This window comes from Mixophyes fleayi, chromosome 2, assembly GCF_038048845.1.
Source record: "Mixophyes fleayi isolate aMixFle1 chromosome 2, aMixFle1.hap1, whole genome shotgun sequence".
Taxonomy (NCBI): domain Eukaryota; kingdom Metazoa; phylum Chordata; class Amphibia; order Anura; family Limnodynastidae; genus Mixophyes; species Mixophyes fleayi.
The window spans coordinates 310307312-310324012 of NC_134403.1; the positions used below are offsets into that span (position 1 = coordinate 310307312).

General features: G+C 40.9%; 1 protein-coding gene across 1 annotated transcript in view; it reads right to left on the reverse strand.

Annotated features, from left to right (window-relative positions):
• SH3KBP1 (SH3 domain containing kinase binding protein 1) overlaps positions 1–16701 on the reverse strand; it is a 316533-nt gene that overhangs the window by 199161 nt on the left and 100671 nt on the right. Inside the window, exon 3 of the mRNA XM_075196540.1 lies at positions 8764–8884. Within this exon, the coding sequence (XP_075052641.1) occupies positions 8764–8884 (121 nt within the window). The remainder of the gene's footprint in view (positions 1–8763; positions 8885–16701) is intronic.

Sequence of the window (16701 nt, forward strand, 5' to 3'; positions counted from 1 at the left end):
ATTCTGTCTGTCTGCCACTTGAAGTGCAGAAAGAGACTTCAGGTTTCTTTCTGTGAATGAAATTAGTTTTTCTACCTCTATCATGGCCCTGCTCCTGCTCCTGGAACCTCTTTGGTGATTTATGAAGGCAACTACAGCCCTGTTATCTAAGAATATCTTGAGACACTTTCCCTGTAAACGAGGATGAAATTATTAAACTACATTCCAAGCTGCGCGAATTTCCACACTTATGTGAAATTCCTTCTCGTTGTGTGACTATGCTAACTGTACTACTTTTGACAAGAGATGAGCCCCCCACTTGTGGTAATGGAGCCTGTCCTGAGTACTATCCTCTATGTCTTCTACTGTGTTTCACAAAAAGGGACTTCTGAACTGTAGCGAAGAATGATGCTTCATTCATCACCATCCATTTATATATGTGTCTGAGTAGAATCTCCTCATTCTCCACATTAAATTGTCTGTGCTCTTCTTTAATTGCCTCAGATTCACTACTCAACTGTTCATCCATATCCTGTAAAGAGTCCAGTTCTGATTGGGAGTCCCTATCCTCTAAGTCCATACTTGTCTAGGACCTTGATCTCTTCACCCCCTGCAAAGCATATAAATCTTCTTTAGTCACATATGATTTCATCATCCAGAGGGAGGGGGTTGCTCCTTGGGGGGCTGGAAAATACATGTTGCACAAAAGACCCCATCATAGTCAGGAGATAATACACTGTCACAGGCTCTACCGACTCTATGCGGCTCTGACTTAGTGTGCCAGGCATAGTTGTTTTGTTTTTTTCCCAAAGGAATAAAGAGGATTCCCCCAGGGATATAAATGAGAAATAAATTGATGACTAAGAGTGTTAGGGTGTAGTTTTAAAAAAGGACTTTGTTTACCACGTTTGTTGGTTATCTGACTATTTTTTTGGACAGGAACACCACAGGTTCTAGCGGGCCATGGATTTCCTGTAGTTCTACAAGCACTAGCATACTCTGGCAGCCACTTGTAGATCTACAAGCGCCAGCATACCCAAACTCTCTAAAAAATGCCAGGGCTTACTGCACCAGCAAATAAAATACGCATATAACTAAAAAGCCTTAGTGCTTTCAGCACATGGCTGGGGCACATTTCTTTTTGAGGCCAATTTCCCTACAGAATTCAGCCCCATTTATGTGTTGAAAAGCACGCTGATACATCTGCATTACCAACCACTTCGAGAATGGAGTCATTTTAATGTGCTGCATATAAATGCCAATAATCTTCATCATTTGCTCAAAGCAATTATCATCATGGCAGCAGAGATGTTATCAATGTGCTACCAACCTTTGACACTGAAGACAGATAAAGACCAAATTGCCCATCTAGACTTCCTGTTTCACGTAATGATGGTTTATTATCCCAAAGATACTTACATTTGTTAACTACTATTTTTATAAACTATACCTGCTTGAAGATAATTCACAGAAAGTACGTATCTTTTCAATTAATAATAAACAAACTACTTTAATACCTGTGTTAGTAAATGACTTGGGAGGGACAACTTTGGAAATGTCCAGCTTCATGCCAATAGGTATTGATTAGGTTACTTAACACAGTGGAAAGCGCTCTGACTAAGCTAAATGAAAAGAACAGTTAATTACAAAACGTTGTGGGCTTTTCTTTACACCCATCTGCCCAGCATGCAAGAAGAAACCCCATGATGGTCAGCATTAAGCACTTAGCAGCAGCATCTGATGACTGCATTCAATGCAAATCCCTATCAACTGATGCATAGCACTAAATGTAGAACCCATCATCTGATAACCAGCATTTGATGCAGAGCGCCCTCATCTGATGACCAGTACACAATACAGAGCCTTGCCATCGTTTAACTAGTATACTATACAGAGATCCATCATGTGATCAGTTTTCTATACCTCCCAATATTTCAGCCCCTGACAGTGGGACAGCGGGACCGGCCATGTTGCAAGGGGGGCATGGCTAGCCCTTTAAAGCACTAGGCTGCCCATTAGAAATATCCCTTCCCCTCTGAACACTGCAGCACCTGGTGTGCTGCCCCCCTTCACCACTGCAGCTGTGAACGGAAGATACCTACAAGCGTTCCCAAAAACATGTCCCTGGGCAGGACAGCAGGCCAGAGCCCTAAAATCAGGACTGTCCCGCCAACATTGGGACAGTTTGCAGGTATGATTTGTACTTGTGCCCATGGACATGCTGGCACTTTAGTGTCACAAGATTGCACTATAAATGGTGCTTCCATCTTCAAATAATTATTAAGTGTCGTCTCCAACAGAAATACATTCTTAATGACCCCATTATAAAGCATACATAATAAGTAGTATTGCCCCATAATTAAATACATTTATATTGCCCCAATATAAAATAATAAAGCAATTTTGTCTTCATAATAAAATAACCACTTTATACTGACTCCTTATTCTCTTTCTACTTTGATAGCCTAGATAGCTCAAACAGCATGCAGTTTGAGCAATCTTGCCTACCAGAACCACGTCTAAAAAAACAGCCCTTTTCTGATGGGCTGATTTCTGGTATTAAAAACCGCAGCTTGATGCATTGCACAATTTGTATTTATGTTCATGTGTAAAATTCAGGATGTTGGTTTCAGAATTGGCGCTCTGAAATCATGCAGTTTGATGTGAGCTTTTGTCTTTAGTAAGCTCACAGTTTACAAACTGCACATAACATGTTTTTTTAAAAAAAAAAAAAAAAACACTTTAGTAGATCTCCCCTAATTTATCATCAGTGTCGGACTGGGGCATGAAGGGCTCACAGGGAAAATACAATGGTAGGGGCCCATCATAGGGGGTGTGGCCAGTCACTAGAGAAGCGTAACCAAACTGGGGTGTGGTAAGCCCACGAAGGACAGCTAGCACCATAGTGAAGTATATAAAAAATACACAGTCTTGACCTGCCCCTTAGATTGGGCAGAATAGTCACCAACAATTGGGATTGTCCCACTAGAATCAGAACATTTGACAGACTATCCTGCTCTCTCCTACCTGTTCTTGTCACTTTCACCACCTGTGTCTACTGGTTTCTTTAGTTGCGGCTTGTCTGGATCCTGGAATGCTGGGGGCCCTATTTGGAAAAAAAAGGTGTACATTTAGAATATTCCACCCAACCCCGGTGTTAAATCAGTAGCACCCACAATTAATACTTAGGCCTTCCTCCAGCCCTAACATTAAAATAATAGTATTCCCATTTAATAAATAAACCTATTTCCCTCCCTCCAAACAGCCCCAGCAATAAATTAATAGCATATACGTATAATAAATATACCTATTTTCCACAACTGTCACTACCATTAAATAATTCATATTCACATTTAATAAATAGACCTCATGCTCCTCAAACTCAGCCCCACATTCAATTAATAGCCCCCAAACCACCCCTTCTTAAATTAATAGTCCCCACTATAAAATTAAATTGCCCCACCATCACCCCACAAACATAATAGCACCCATTAATTAGCCACCATCTACCTCACACACATTACACACTACATTGCCACAAGCCCCCTGTTCCATCACACACACATTACTGTGCCCCTTCATCGCCATGCTGTGCCCCCTTATGATCACACTGCACCCTCCATGCTGCTTTTGCTCCCCCCTTCACCTGCCCCCCTTCATCACCTTGTGCCATGCTGCTTTTGTTTCCCCCTTCTCCTAGCCCCCGTTCTTCACCTTGTGCCATGCTGCTTTTGCTCCCCCCTTCTCCTGGCCATGCTGCTTTTGCTCCCCCCTTCATCACCCTGTGCCATGCTGCTTTTGCTCCCCCCTTCATCACCCTGTGCCATGTTGCTTTTGCTCCCCCCTTCATCACCCTGTGCCATGTTGCTTTTGCTCCCCCCTTCATCACCCTGTCCCATGCAGCCCCCCCCCTTCATCACCCTGTGCCATGTTGCTTTTGCTCCCCCCTTCATCACTCTCTGTCATGCTGCCCCCCCTTCATCACTCGGCCCCATCCTGCTCCTCCCTTCACTCCCCTTTGCTCCCCCCTTTATCACGCTGTCCCATGCAGCCCTCCCCTTTCATCACTCTGTGCCATGCAGCTCCCCCCTTCATCACTGTGTCATGCTGCTCCCCCTCTTTCATCACTCTCTGTCATGCTGCCCCCCCTTCATCACTTGGCCCCATCCTGCTCCCCCCTTCACTCTGTGCCATGCTGCTCCCCCCCTTTCATCACCATGTGCCATGCTGCTTTTGCTCCCCCCTTCATCACCCTGTACCATGCTGCTTTCTACCCCCCTTTAACACCTGTGCCATGCTGCTTTTGCTCCCTCCCTTCATCTCCCTGTACCATGCTGCTCTGCTGTCCCCTTCATCACCCTGTGCCATGCTGCTTCCCCCCCCCTTTCATCACTCTGTGCCATGCTGCTCCCCCCTTTCATCACTCTCTGTCATGCTGCCCCCTCTTCATCACTCTGTCCCATCCTGCTCCCCCCTTCTCTCTGTGCCATGCTGCTTCCCCCCCTTTCATCACTCTGTGCCATGCTGCTTCCCCCCTTTCATCACTCTGTGTCATGCTGCTCCCCCCCCTTTCACCACTCTGTGCCATGCTGCTTTCCTCCCCAAGCCTCGGCTCTTTTTCTTACCTTCTAATTGGCTTTTTCTCTTCTCTTCTTCTCCTCTTGTCTTCTGTCTTCTTTCTTGCGTGCTCCTATCTGCGCCGCTCCTCAATGAATGTCGGGCGTGACGTGATGATGTCACATCCGACATTCAGTGCGAACAGAGCAGAGAGGAAGGAGGGGCGCCGGCACCGTGATTACGTGAGTATTATTAATTTTTTCTATCTTTTTTTTTTTTTTTTTAAAGTACCCGCTCCCCCCACCAACGAAGAGGGGAGCCATCAGGAGTCGGGCCCTACCAGGGGATACCACGGCTCCCCGGCAGGCCAGTCCGACCCTTCTTATCTTGCCTGTAGTTTGTCTTCATATGAATCATAATGAAAAACGGTTCTTAATAGAAAAGAAAATAAGAGAAGAATCTAGTCTTTGTCAAACAAGTGGCAATAGGTCATTTAATCTGCAATTAGAGTATGACTATCCATTAGATGCTAGATGAAATGACAGCTTAATGATGCTAATTGGAATTCTGCAGTGTCTTCTACAGACATCATGTAGATGCAATTGGATTGTAAATTCACCTTTGTATTGTGCTCATAAATTGTACATTCCCTGCTTTCAGCTGACACACAATCAATTTACGCTACCCCCTGGAAGTAAATGTCATTACCAAACATAGCTATCATAAATCATGCAACGGCTGTTTGCCTTTAACATGCACCTTAACATGGGCATGCACATTACCTAGAATAATATCTATCTATACTAGAGAATGCTCCATCTGGATTTGACTTAATTTTACTAGGCAATATAGTTATGCACCTATATGCTATAAAATGTATGCAGTAAATATGTTTCATGTAATACATGATGATATATGCAATCAAAATTGTTACTCCCAAGAGTAGAAAGGGGGCCTCAGGAGGGGCACCTGGATCGCCAGGAAATGCCAAAAATTTTGCTAATACAGTGTTCCTCCCCCGCAGAAGAGACTGTCTTTGTTGCAACAAAACTTGAGGACTACAGAACTCTTCGGTTTCTATCCTATTTCATTTATTCTACACAGGGAAGTTCTATTTTACTGTAGCAAAATGGGGTGTGACCTATAAAATTGGGGTGTGGCTTGATGGTCGCCCATTTTTTTTTTTTTAAATTAACAGTGTTGTGATTTTTTCATCTCACACGATCAGCATGAACAGGTAACAGGCTTTTTCTTAAATAATAATATACTCTCTTCTGATTTCCACATTTCGCTAGATGCCTCCTAAAATTCATATAATAAAAGTTTCCATGTAAGAATAATAAACATATCATTCTAGTAATTCTCACTAACATTTGTATTATTACTTGATGTCTCTCACGTCGACCCCTGAAGGTTGAAACACACATCTACAGTGCCTCCTATTGCGGAAACATAAAGACGTTGATTGTAAGTGACCTACAGTTCCTCTATGACCCCTGGGTTGTATATGCCCAAAGGCTACATAAGATAGTGACATGATAATCACTTATTATTATTATTGTTTATTTGTATGGTGCCACAGATACCGTAGCACCTGTCACAGTAGTACAAATATGACCAACATGTAAACAGTAGACAGTACATGGGTACAGAGCAGAATAATAAATGCATGGATGCAATTAACAGAACAAATTACATGACAAATAGAAATAATTCAGCATCAGGCATAACAGGGACAAACAAGAAGACAGACTGGACACATGTGAGACATTGAGTCTGAGAGTTTACATTCTAGAGGAAAGGGCAAATGTGAAATAATAGGAACTAAAGGGACATTAAGTTTAGCAGTCCAGGTGGGAAGCAGACGATGTGCCAGTCAAACTGACAGGTGGGTGGGTTGAAGTGGCAATAGAGTAGGTTGAAGAAGGTGAGGATATTGGACCGCGCGAATAAATAAAAGAGGAACAAGGGAGGAGAGGTAGAAGGGGAGTGCAGAGAGGAAGAGGGTACATTATGGATACACATGGACAGCAGTTAGCATAGTGTGGGTAGAACAACATGGTAATAATTTAACTTTCAATACCGTTATCCATTAAATAAATAAAAAACTAATAAATAAAGATTATTAGAGACTGCCCAGCTTACAGCTTCTTAGTAACTTGATAATGGTCTAATAAGCAATAAATAAATTAATATTTTATTATCAGATGACAACTTGTTGTTACATCATTTGTAAACAATATGTTACCATTTCCCTAACAGCCTCAAAGGAATTAGTGAAACTGGTAAAAAAAAAAAAGTACCATTTTCTATTGCTTAGCATGATGAAGTACTGACATGATTGCTTCTACAGTATACATAATATGGTATGTATCATGTGAAAAAGTATAGACATTTACATGCACGTATAAAATACTTAATATACTTAAATAGGTTTTCCCATAATGTACTAAAAAAAAAAATGTTAATCAATCCATGTGATTACTATGAACAATCTGGCAGCTTGGACACTTGGATCATTACCACTGCAGCACATGAAAGTTTCATCTCAGGAAACGGTTTCATAAATGTCACTAGGTTTATAGGGGTTGTAAAACAAGAATAAACACCCATTAATGTACCTGCATGTGCTCTGCTCATTCCCAGCAATCCACTAAAACATTATTACAGAGAACAAATTATGGTCACTGTCGCACTCAAAATCTAACAACTACAAATATCCATTGTGATAGGTTTAAATGAATATCTGTCTGAAACACCGACACTAAAGCCATAAGTAAAGAAAAAAAAGAAACAAAATTGCAGTTGAAGTTTAAATTGCCAAGACCTCACTGGAGCTGCCCACATTATGACTGGTCCCACACCCCCTGTATTATGTATTATATGTATTATGTATGTATTTATGTATTATATAGCCCCAGTGCAACTAATTCTCATGCTGCAGAACATATATAGCTGGATTCTCATGCTGGTCATGAAGACATCCAATAATTACTAACTCTTTAGATTGTCTGTGTGAATGCACACACCCAAATGGAGTACATGTAAAAAGTTGAAAGATCATTTTTTGGGCTGCTCTACCCCTTATGACCAGCTGTGGTGGTGTTTAGTGCACATAATGGTCATGGTCATTCATGGTCGGATATACATACATTTGCGTGCCGTATATTGCAGGAAATAGCTCTGCGCATGCCCAGACACTGACATTACACTAATGAACGCATTGCATGCAATTCATGTCTGAACACAAATGACACTTACAACTGTCTATGACTCGCAAGGCGGAACAGAGGAGGGAAGGGGCGGACTAAGGTAGACCATGTACAGTAACGGTGTTCATTTTTATTTATGTAATTATTATAAAAAAAACATTAAAAAATATTATATTCGAAAACCGATACTTATATAAATTATTATATTTTTAAGAGTTGTTATTTTACATTTTGATCAAATAAAACTTTTATGCGTTCTGATGTGAACTTTTATTAAAGTACTTATGCATGTGCTTATAATGCATTCTGTTCTGTGTCTACGTATGGCAAGTACTGTTTCGGCGCAGTGTGTTTCCACCCAGATTCAAATTTAAAACGTAGATTGAGATACGCTTGGATTTGAATACGGATGGACACAACTTCAGTGCTCTTTTTTAAAAACACAAATTACATGCAAGTTGCGTTTGGACATTAATCAGACCCCATATGTACTTGACTGCTAAAAATAAATTGTGATGGGTCCTGAAGCCCCTAAAAATGTTGGTTTAAATATGAAACTTTTAACTATTTGTTATTTATAGTTACTCTAAATTGCATTGTATACTTATTTTTTGACTAATTATTTTCTACTTTCTGTTATTGAAAGTAAGAATACAAGTTTACAGAAAACCAGCAGGAGAACATGTGATATAATTCAATGGAAATGTGTATTATATTATTATATTTTATATTATTTTATTAACAAATGTAAATTTGATTATTTAAAAGTAGGCATGAGTGGGTCTGAAATGGTTCATTCAGACCAGCAGGATCAACAAGTAAATGGCTTCAGTCTTTTCAAACAATTTCAGTTGCAGAACTAGAATATAGTGTTATATATTGTTTTCATAAAAACAAATATATAAAACAACAATTATACATGTGATGCTAATAAACCATTAAAATATATAAACAGAGAAAGAGATATTGTCGCTAAACCATGAAAAGTAAAGCAAGCTCAAAAAGCAGCAATTACCTCGTCCGGAAGCACGGATCACTGTTTCATTTGAGAGCAAGGCATTGCCATTAGATATGGTCTTGTTAGGTCTGTCTGGCGGTTTACTGCTAAGGTCTTTTTTAATGTCTTTCTTTAGTTCCTAGAAAATAAAACAGAAATAATGTGTTAAGTCACAAATAGAAGACTGCTTTACATTGATAAAGGCAACATTAATCTCTGCTCCCTCTGCAGAGTCTGTCTATATTACTGTCAAATTAAAATTGCAACCTGGTCATTTTAGTCAAAGCAGACACGTAGGTATCAATACATTCTATTATTTCATACTTCTGTGAGAAAACATACACAACATAGGCATATATGTGTTATTAAAAAGCATGCTGTGTACATTAAACTAGACTGTAAACTAAGCCTTCAAAACAAAACGATTATTCTATATTAAGAGTTGGTGACTTCTTTCACCTCTGTCCCAGTGCATTCTGGTTTAAGGACACATCTTACTTGAACACAAGTGCTGCAACCAAGGGTCTGATTCATTAAGGATCTTAAATGAAGAAGTTTCTTATTTCAGTCTCCTGGACAAAACCATGTTACAATGCAAGGGGTGCAAACTAGTATTCTGTTTCGCACATAAGTTAAATACTGACTGTTTTTTCATGTATCACACAAGTATCAACTTTAAATGTCAGTGTACAAATAAGCTATCAAGTATTACTAGTAATACTTCCTTTGCAATGGATCTAGTCACATCTTACCCTCCTTCTTCTCCCTCTTCTCTCGCTCCTCTCTCCCTCTATACACTTCCTTTCTTTCTTTCCTCTTTCTACAAAAACTTTGGGTCACTCGTTACTACTAAATTTAAAAGTTCGGTTGACTTAGCGTTTCATACGTTCTACACTGGTCGTTGACTTTGTCACTTATTGTCTACTTTTACGAATTGTATTCACTCTGTCAATCGCTCTTTGTTGTTATCATGACCTTGCAAAAATAAAACTTATAAAATAAAATAACAGCAGAATATGCATCTAAATGTATACAGGTCACCTTTGGCATTTAATGACTCTGCCTTATAGCTTTTAGTATCACTTCTAGTCCAAATATTTCAAAAGCCTATATGAACAGAATATCAATCAGAAAGACTGATAGAAGTAAGAAAGGAGGATCGCAGAGAGAAGTAATCACTTCTATGTTATCTGACAATCTCCAACAAATATCCAACAAATCCCGTCTAATGTCTTTGACATATCAAATATGACTTCACCTTGTGCTACATCACTTTCTGCTCCAATAAATTTGCTTCCACTACACGTGATTCCATTTACTAATGTTCTCTAAATATAAAGGGTCAGTAAATTCGTAAAAGGATTTGTATGAGTTAGGGATTGATTTTCAGAAAATGTCTGGTATTTTCACACATCTCACATTTTCTTCCCGTAACAAATGTGGTATTCAGCTCTGAATATCTGATATTGGGTTAAATAAATAAAACATACTTATGTGTATATGACAATAAAGAAAATGATCCTGGCACAAGTACTGTCAAACGCCTACAGACCGTGGAAGCAGGCATAGCTCACTCTCCTTCCTACTCAAAGCTTAATACAATTTAAGTGAACGGTGCATGCAAATGCATATGTGGGAACAAGCCTTTAGGAATCATGTAACTGTATATGATCACAATTATACTGTATTGTAATAACTTAGGTTCTATAAGCTCATCAATGTGGAAAGGTCTCACCTAGCCTAGGGCGGCACAATTGTAGGTACATCAGACTGCCCTTTGTTTCCTCATCTTTTCACGTTTTTTTATGTAACCCGTCATAAAAAGCTCAAAGGTCATTTCAAATACTGGTGGAATGCATGTATTTCTTTATTCATATGGCATACAGAACGTGGCATATATTGAGGTCATGAAGTTGTACGGCAAAGTGAGGGTGGTGGGGAATAGCACAAGTGCCCTAGGGGGTGACAAAATTAAATTAAGGCCTATTAAGTAGCAGCACATACAGAATATGAACAAATGCTGTAGTTCATGCAGTATATCAAACAACACAAGTGGCAGACTTTTCAGAACAATTTTCCTAACCATAACATGCATGTTGGTAAAGAAGGTGCAGTACATTTATTTTATACTCTATTAGCTTAAAGAATACCTGTCAAGGATGCAAATGTCTGAGCCAACTGGATATCCAGAAAGTTACCTGCTGCACCACTATCAAGGAAGGCTGACACATCTGTAGAATGATCTCTGAAGCGTGCAGGGACTAACAAAGAATTTTCTGAAGAGATTATTTGGAGACCTAAGCGTACCCCTTCACCAGCGCTTAGGTTTGGGCGTTTCCCAACTTCATAGGGCAGGTACGAACTAGGTGGCCCGATTGACCACAATACATGCAGAGACCCAGGGAGCGCCGTCTGGAACGTTCTTCAGGAGGCAGACGGTAAAGTAAGCACCCAACTGCATGGGCTCAGAGGTGTCCAGAAATGTAGAACATGACTTCGGTGGTGAGCAAGGAGGTATCGATGACTCTCAGCTTTCCTCTCCTTGATTCTGCGATCAATTTTGATAACAAGTTGCATCAAACTTGAGGATGGCATAGGATACTGTACTAAGGAGTCCTTGATCTGTTCCGTAAGGCCTAAGCGGAACTGACTCCGGAGCGCTGGATCATTCCACTCACTATCGGTCGACCACCGTCTGAATTCTGCACAATACTCCTCAGCAGTGCGCCGTCCTTGGGCTAGATTTACTAAGCTGCGGGTTTGAAAAAGTGGGGATGTTGCCTATAGCAACCAATCAGATTCTAGCTGTCATTTTGTAGAAGGTACTAAATAAATGAAAGCTAGAATCTGATTGGTTGCTATAGGCAACATCCCCACTTTTTCAAATCCGCAGCTTAGTAAATCTAGCCCCTTGTCTCAAATCCTGGAGATGAGACTCAGCTGAGGCCACTCGGTCTGGGTTGTCATATAGCAAGCCTAAGGCCTGGAAGAAAGCCTCCACGGTTTGTAAGGAGGGACTTGCTGGTGGATGACTGAAGGCCCAGGACTGGGGATCGCCATGGAGTAAGGAGATTACAATGCCAACTCTTTGCTACTCAGAGCCAGAGGAGAGTGGCCGCAGGCGAAAATATAGTTTGCAACTTTAAGTTGCGGAAGGAGGATCTACTTCCAGAAAATCGATCAGGCAAGTTCAATTTTGTCTCTCTAATAACACCAGAGGAGGCCTGTTGAACCTGCGGATTTCTGGATGACTCTTCTTGTATTGTCTCACTGTTCTCCATGACTTTACCTCCAATCTTCACTGGCCGGCTATAATGTTATGGCCACCAGTGCATCATAAAATTGTTGAACTAGCGGAAGAGGTCTTCACCTATAGCACCAGCCTTTCCTGTACAGACTGGTTATGCTCACAGGTACTCGGATGCCCCCAGGTCTTACACTCAGTGTAGTACAAGTTTATGTTCGCACAGCAGCACACAGGAGTGGGATGTAAGAACAGGCCAGAGGTCCAAAGCTGAGCGATAATGTCTGACTGGCCTAAACTGAGAACAGATGGGAAGGTCAGGGCAACAGGTCGAGATTCAAATCCAGGTAAAAGGCAGAAGGTCAGGGCACCAAGCAGGTATCAAGATCCAGGGGACAAGCAGAGGTCATACACAGAAGTCAATGCAAAAGGCTTTCACCAATACAGCACAGAAGCAGTTCAGCTAACTGGGAACAGAACGCTATAACCAGCAGGGAGGCTAATCCCTCCCTGCCTTAAATACAGAAGATAGCTTTGCCCTGAAATCATCGCCAGGCACAGTTTAATTAATAGAATGTTTAATTAGCCCACAGGCTGTAGGTGTCTCTACGCACGCACTCAGCTGCCCTGTATTGCCGGGACGTACTCATCTGAGAGATCGGCGTCCGGCCGAGAACCAGAATTGATGCCATGACGACCGGGACGCCAGGGTCAGGAGGAAGTGAGTTGCGGCGGTGTCCATCGCGGCTCCTAACACCATGTTCCTTAAAATATCCCATTTTTGTGTGTTAGTCCATCAACTCAGATTCCACAAATTCCAGAAAGTGTCGAGATATCATCGACTTTCTGTTCTGGCAGCAGTCCTGGAGCCTAAAGCAGCCAGTTCCTGTTTGAATTCAGTCATCAACTTCTTGATCTCTTCCTATATAACAGTCCTGACTTCAGATTGAGTAGTCAATTTAATGATATCGCTCAATTAGGAGGAGATGGTAGTATGAACTAAGGCACCAGAATTATCATGGTCTAAATCAGAGGGCTGGAATGGTAATATAGTAGAGGTCCAGTAGCTGATCTTCTCATTAGTTTGGAAAATGGGCGAGTTTCAGGGAGTGCAGGTTTTTTTTTGTCTATGAGACATGATGTAGGAGATGAAGTGCTGGACGGCAGAGGTGATAAGAGCCACTGATCTGATTGAAGATGTGTAGAGGCACCAGGAACGTGGAGACACACTTACATGTATTCAAAAGATAGTATTGATGATAAAGTAATGGTTCCCCCAATGCCAAAGCAGGTTAGAAGAGCATCGCAATGGAACTCAAAGGGCAAGTCAAAAGCACAACCACAGGAAACAGAGGGAAGGCAAGTTCAGCATGAGGCAGTATAGCAGGCTCACGATGATAAAGGCCAGAACATGGGCACCCCATTAGGACATAGTTGGCCCTGGTCTGAGTGTAGTTCTAAGTGGGTAACCGTCCTGATGATACCCCATGTACTGGTGTATGCTGCTGTTTGGTTCAGGATGGGGATGACTGAACAGGTAGCGATAGGTAGTGCCTAAAGCATAGTCCCAAAGGAGAAGACTTGGTAATAACACAAACAGCTCCCTTTGACAGGGAAGATAGAGATGGCAGTCACAAATAAATGGAGCCCTGTAGCCCCAAATGGTGGTGGTGTTGTATAGCTGAAGGAGCAAATATCTGTGGTGAGCTACACAATGGGATCAGCCAGTGAGCAGTGGTCCTCCAGCAGTGGAGGATAGGTATGACATTGTATAGAAAAAGTGAGGTCATATACAATTAGATGATCCCTAAAGGATGCATTTGCATGCACTGTTCACTTAAGTTGTATTAAGCTTTGAGTAGGAAGGAGAGTGATCTATGACTGCTTCCACGGTCTGTAGGCATTTGATGGTACTTGTGCCAGGATCATTTATCGAGTTCAGTATCAAGACTAGAAATAGGCCATGTAATTTTGAAAATGGGTCCTATGAAGAAGAAACAGAGAAGTCTATACAATACCACAAGGTGTATTCACTGCCCACTGGAAGTGTTGGCTCCCGCAATACGCAAGTATTCATGCCAGTCACAGGAGACTAGGGGCAGCTATGGAATTCTAATGGTGTCTATGTTGTGGTACCGGTACTTGTGCCGTTCTTGTTAGCGGGTCACCTTGGGTTACCAGTATTGCCTATGTGTGAGGTGGGTAGCAGCGTCCTGGTCGCAAGTTGTGGGACCCGCAAAGTGAGGCTGTGGCTGTTAAGGCCTAGACTGGAACTATGCTGGGGAAGTGATATGGCCCAGATTCAGTGGAGCGGTGACAGTCAAACACCGACAGAAGGCCTCAACATGGCTTTTTTTTTTTTTTTTTACATGTTTCATGATACAAAGTAGTGCAGACTTGTACACACAGGCAGTTTTAATGCGACATCATTTGTTATGTAAAGAAACCCATGTGAATGAGCTGTGTTTTCTCATAGGGATCAATGGTCCCTAGTGTGCATTCTCATCCTGCTACATTCTCCTCCATCTATCCTATATCTAATGAAAAGAATATGAAAACCACAAGAGGTGCGCTAGTCTTTTTTGCATTCCATCATGGCACATGTCAAAATAAGTCACATAGCACAACAGTAAGTTGTTCTTTCTCAAACATGACCTATGATATATCCCAATAATTGCTATTCTCCCACTGCAACAAAGTAAGCTTTTCCTAAAAACCTGAGGTCCTTTGATGTGCTTCACATATAGCCCTACATCAATTCTTCTTGATTCTGGCAATGCAATGTGTGCATGCTACAGTGAACTATTATCCACTGCTGAAGTCTTGATAGCGTACACTTAAGTCAGAGTGCTTCTCTTTTTACCAAAACTTTTTGTAGAGATTTTCCTGTTTGAAGCTGTGGTGTAAACAAAAAGGGAAGTCCATCTAGAATTCCTCACCCACAATAAGGCTGACTTCCCAATTGGAATGAGGAAACAACGTAAGATTAAGAGGGAACACAAACAGGTTAAAATGAGGGGAGCTAAATTTTAAAACATTGTGATAGTGGCCATACAACTGACAAAGTTTTTAACACCAACTTAATTAAACCTGGAGAGTTTGGTTACTGATGAACAGTCTGATCCCAACTTGACATAAATCTGGTAACTAGCCATCCTAATCCTGAGGGCCAGGTTTCTCAAACTCTAGACTTTGCACAAGACTCTTAAGAGGAGGGAGATATTAGTAGTGTTATTAAAATAATTATTGACTTTAGAAGAAAACAGGTACCACCATGCAAAATGTTTTTTGTTAAAAAATAGCATAGGAAATTAATCACCGCTAGGGGGGTAAGGAGAAGCTACTACCCCTATTACATAATAAAAAATGATGTAGAGAATAGTATTGGAAATTAAGAACACATAGAAGTACTGTTGCTGCCCTGTCTTGTACAATGCCAGCTGTAGAGCTAGCCCATACCTATTTGGAGGGCATTCAAGGGCAGAGAAAACCATAAGTTGCAGCTTGTGAATATACTTCTGAGACAATAGTGATGGGTATAGTGGGACCACTGTAACAATATGCTATGTACCACCAATATATCTTGGTGATACTAGAGTATGTCACCAGAGATCCACAGGCTATTCCATTATGGAACACAAAACGAATAGAAAAGGGTTTTTTCCCCGCTTTTTTGCAATAAGGGAGTACTCCAATCTCCAGCCATGTTTTCCCTGTTAAAATTGTTGTATAGTCACCTCCCCAGAGGTATTCTGGATATTACTAAAGAATTGCGAAAGGAAAGACCCTATGAAAATCAGAGTGGATTATATTAAAGCTATGTGGAACTGCATAAATAGTCACTCCTAATGTAAGAGAGCATATGCAACAGGAATAAACAAGACATAGTACATACTATGATCGCTCCCGCAGTCCAGAGAAAATGACTCCTGGCTCATGGCCCATATGAGGTAATCAACTATAGGTTATGTTAATTATAAGATAAGCCCACCAAACCATACAAAAAGAGCAGATTTATCATATAAACGTCTTAAAAGCATGGAGATAATTAGAAGCTCAGTGGCTAGATGTGGTGGCTGAGAATGTTGAGAGACCTGTGTCAGACCATAGGGTATAGTTAGCACCTGACTTATCACCTATGCAAAGACAGGAAGCTATAAGACTTATATAAAACAATGGGGACATGTTTCCAGGACCCCAAGCAGAAGTTCCCTCATTTCTCATGACACTATTACAGTGACAGGGGTGACAGTAAAAATCCAACGTTATAGGATACCAAATACAAAAAGAGATGACATATGAATGGAGGTAGACAGGATGTTAGAACTGTCTTGGTGCCAAAACCTGATAAACCACAAATGTTTTATAATGACTTTCCAATCCTAAGAGTAAATGAGATGATAAAAAAGATGGGAAAGGAAAGATACTTTACCACTCTCAGATTTATCAAAAGGTGATGAGCCTTTCTGCCAGTGAATAATGCGGTAAGGTGCTAAAGCTAACAGTCATACTGTTGCCAGTGAAGGCCAACATAGGATGCACCGTGCCTTTGCATGGAGAAGGCTATTTAACAAGTATTGTGGCTGTACTCCAATCTCTCAATGAGCATAACAGAACAAAACAAAAAGTAATCAATGTTTAAAAAAAAATTAAAAAATTAAAAAAACTATTTAATTTTTTCCCCATTAGTGAAACTGAAGACCTAAACCATG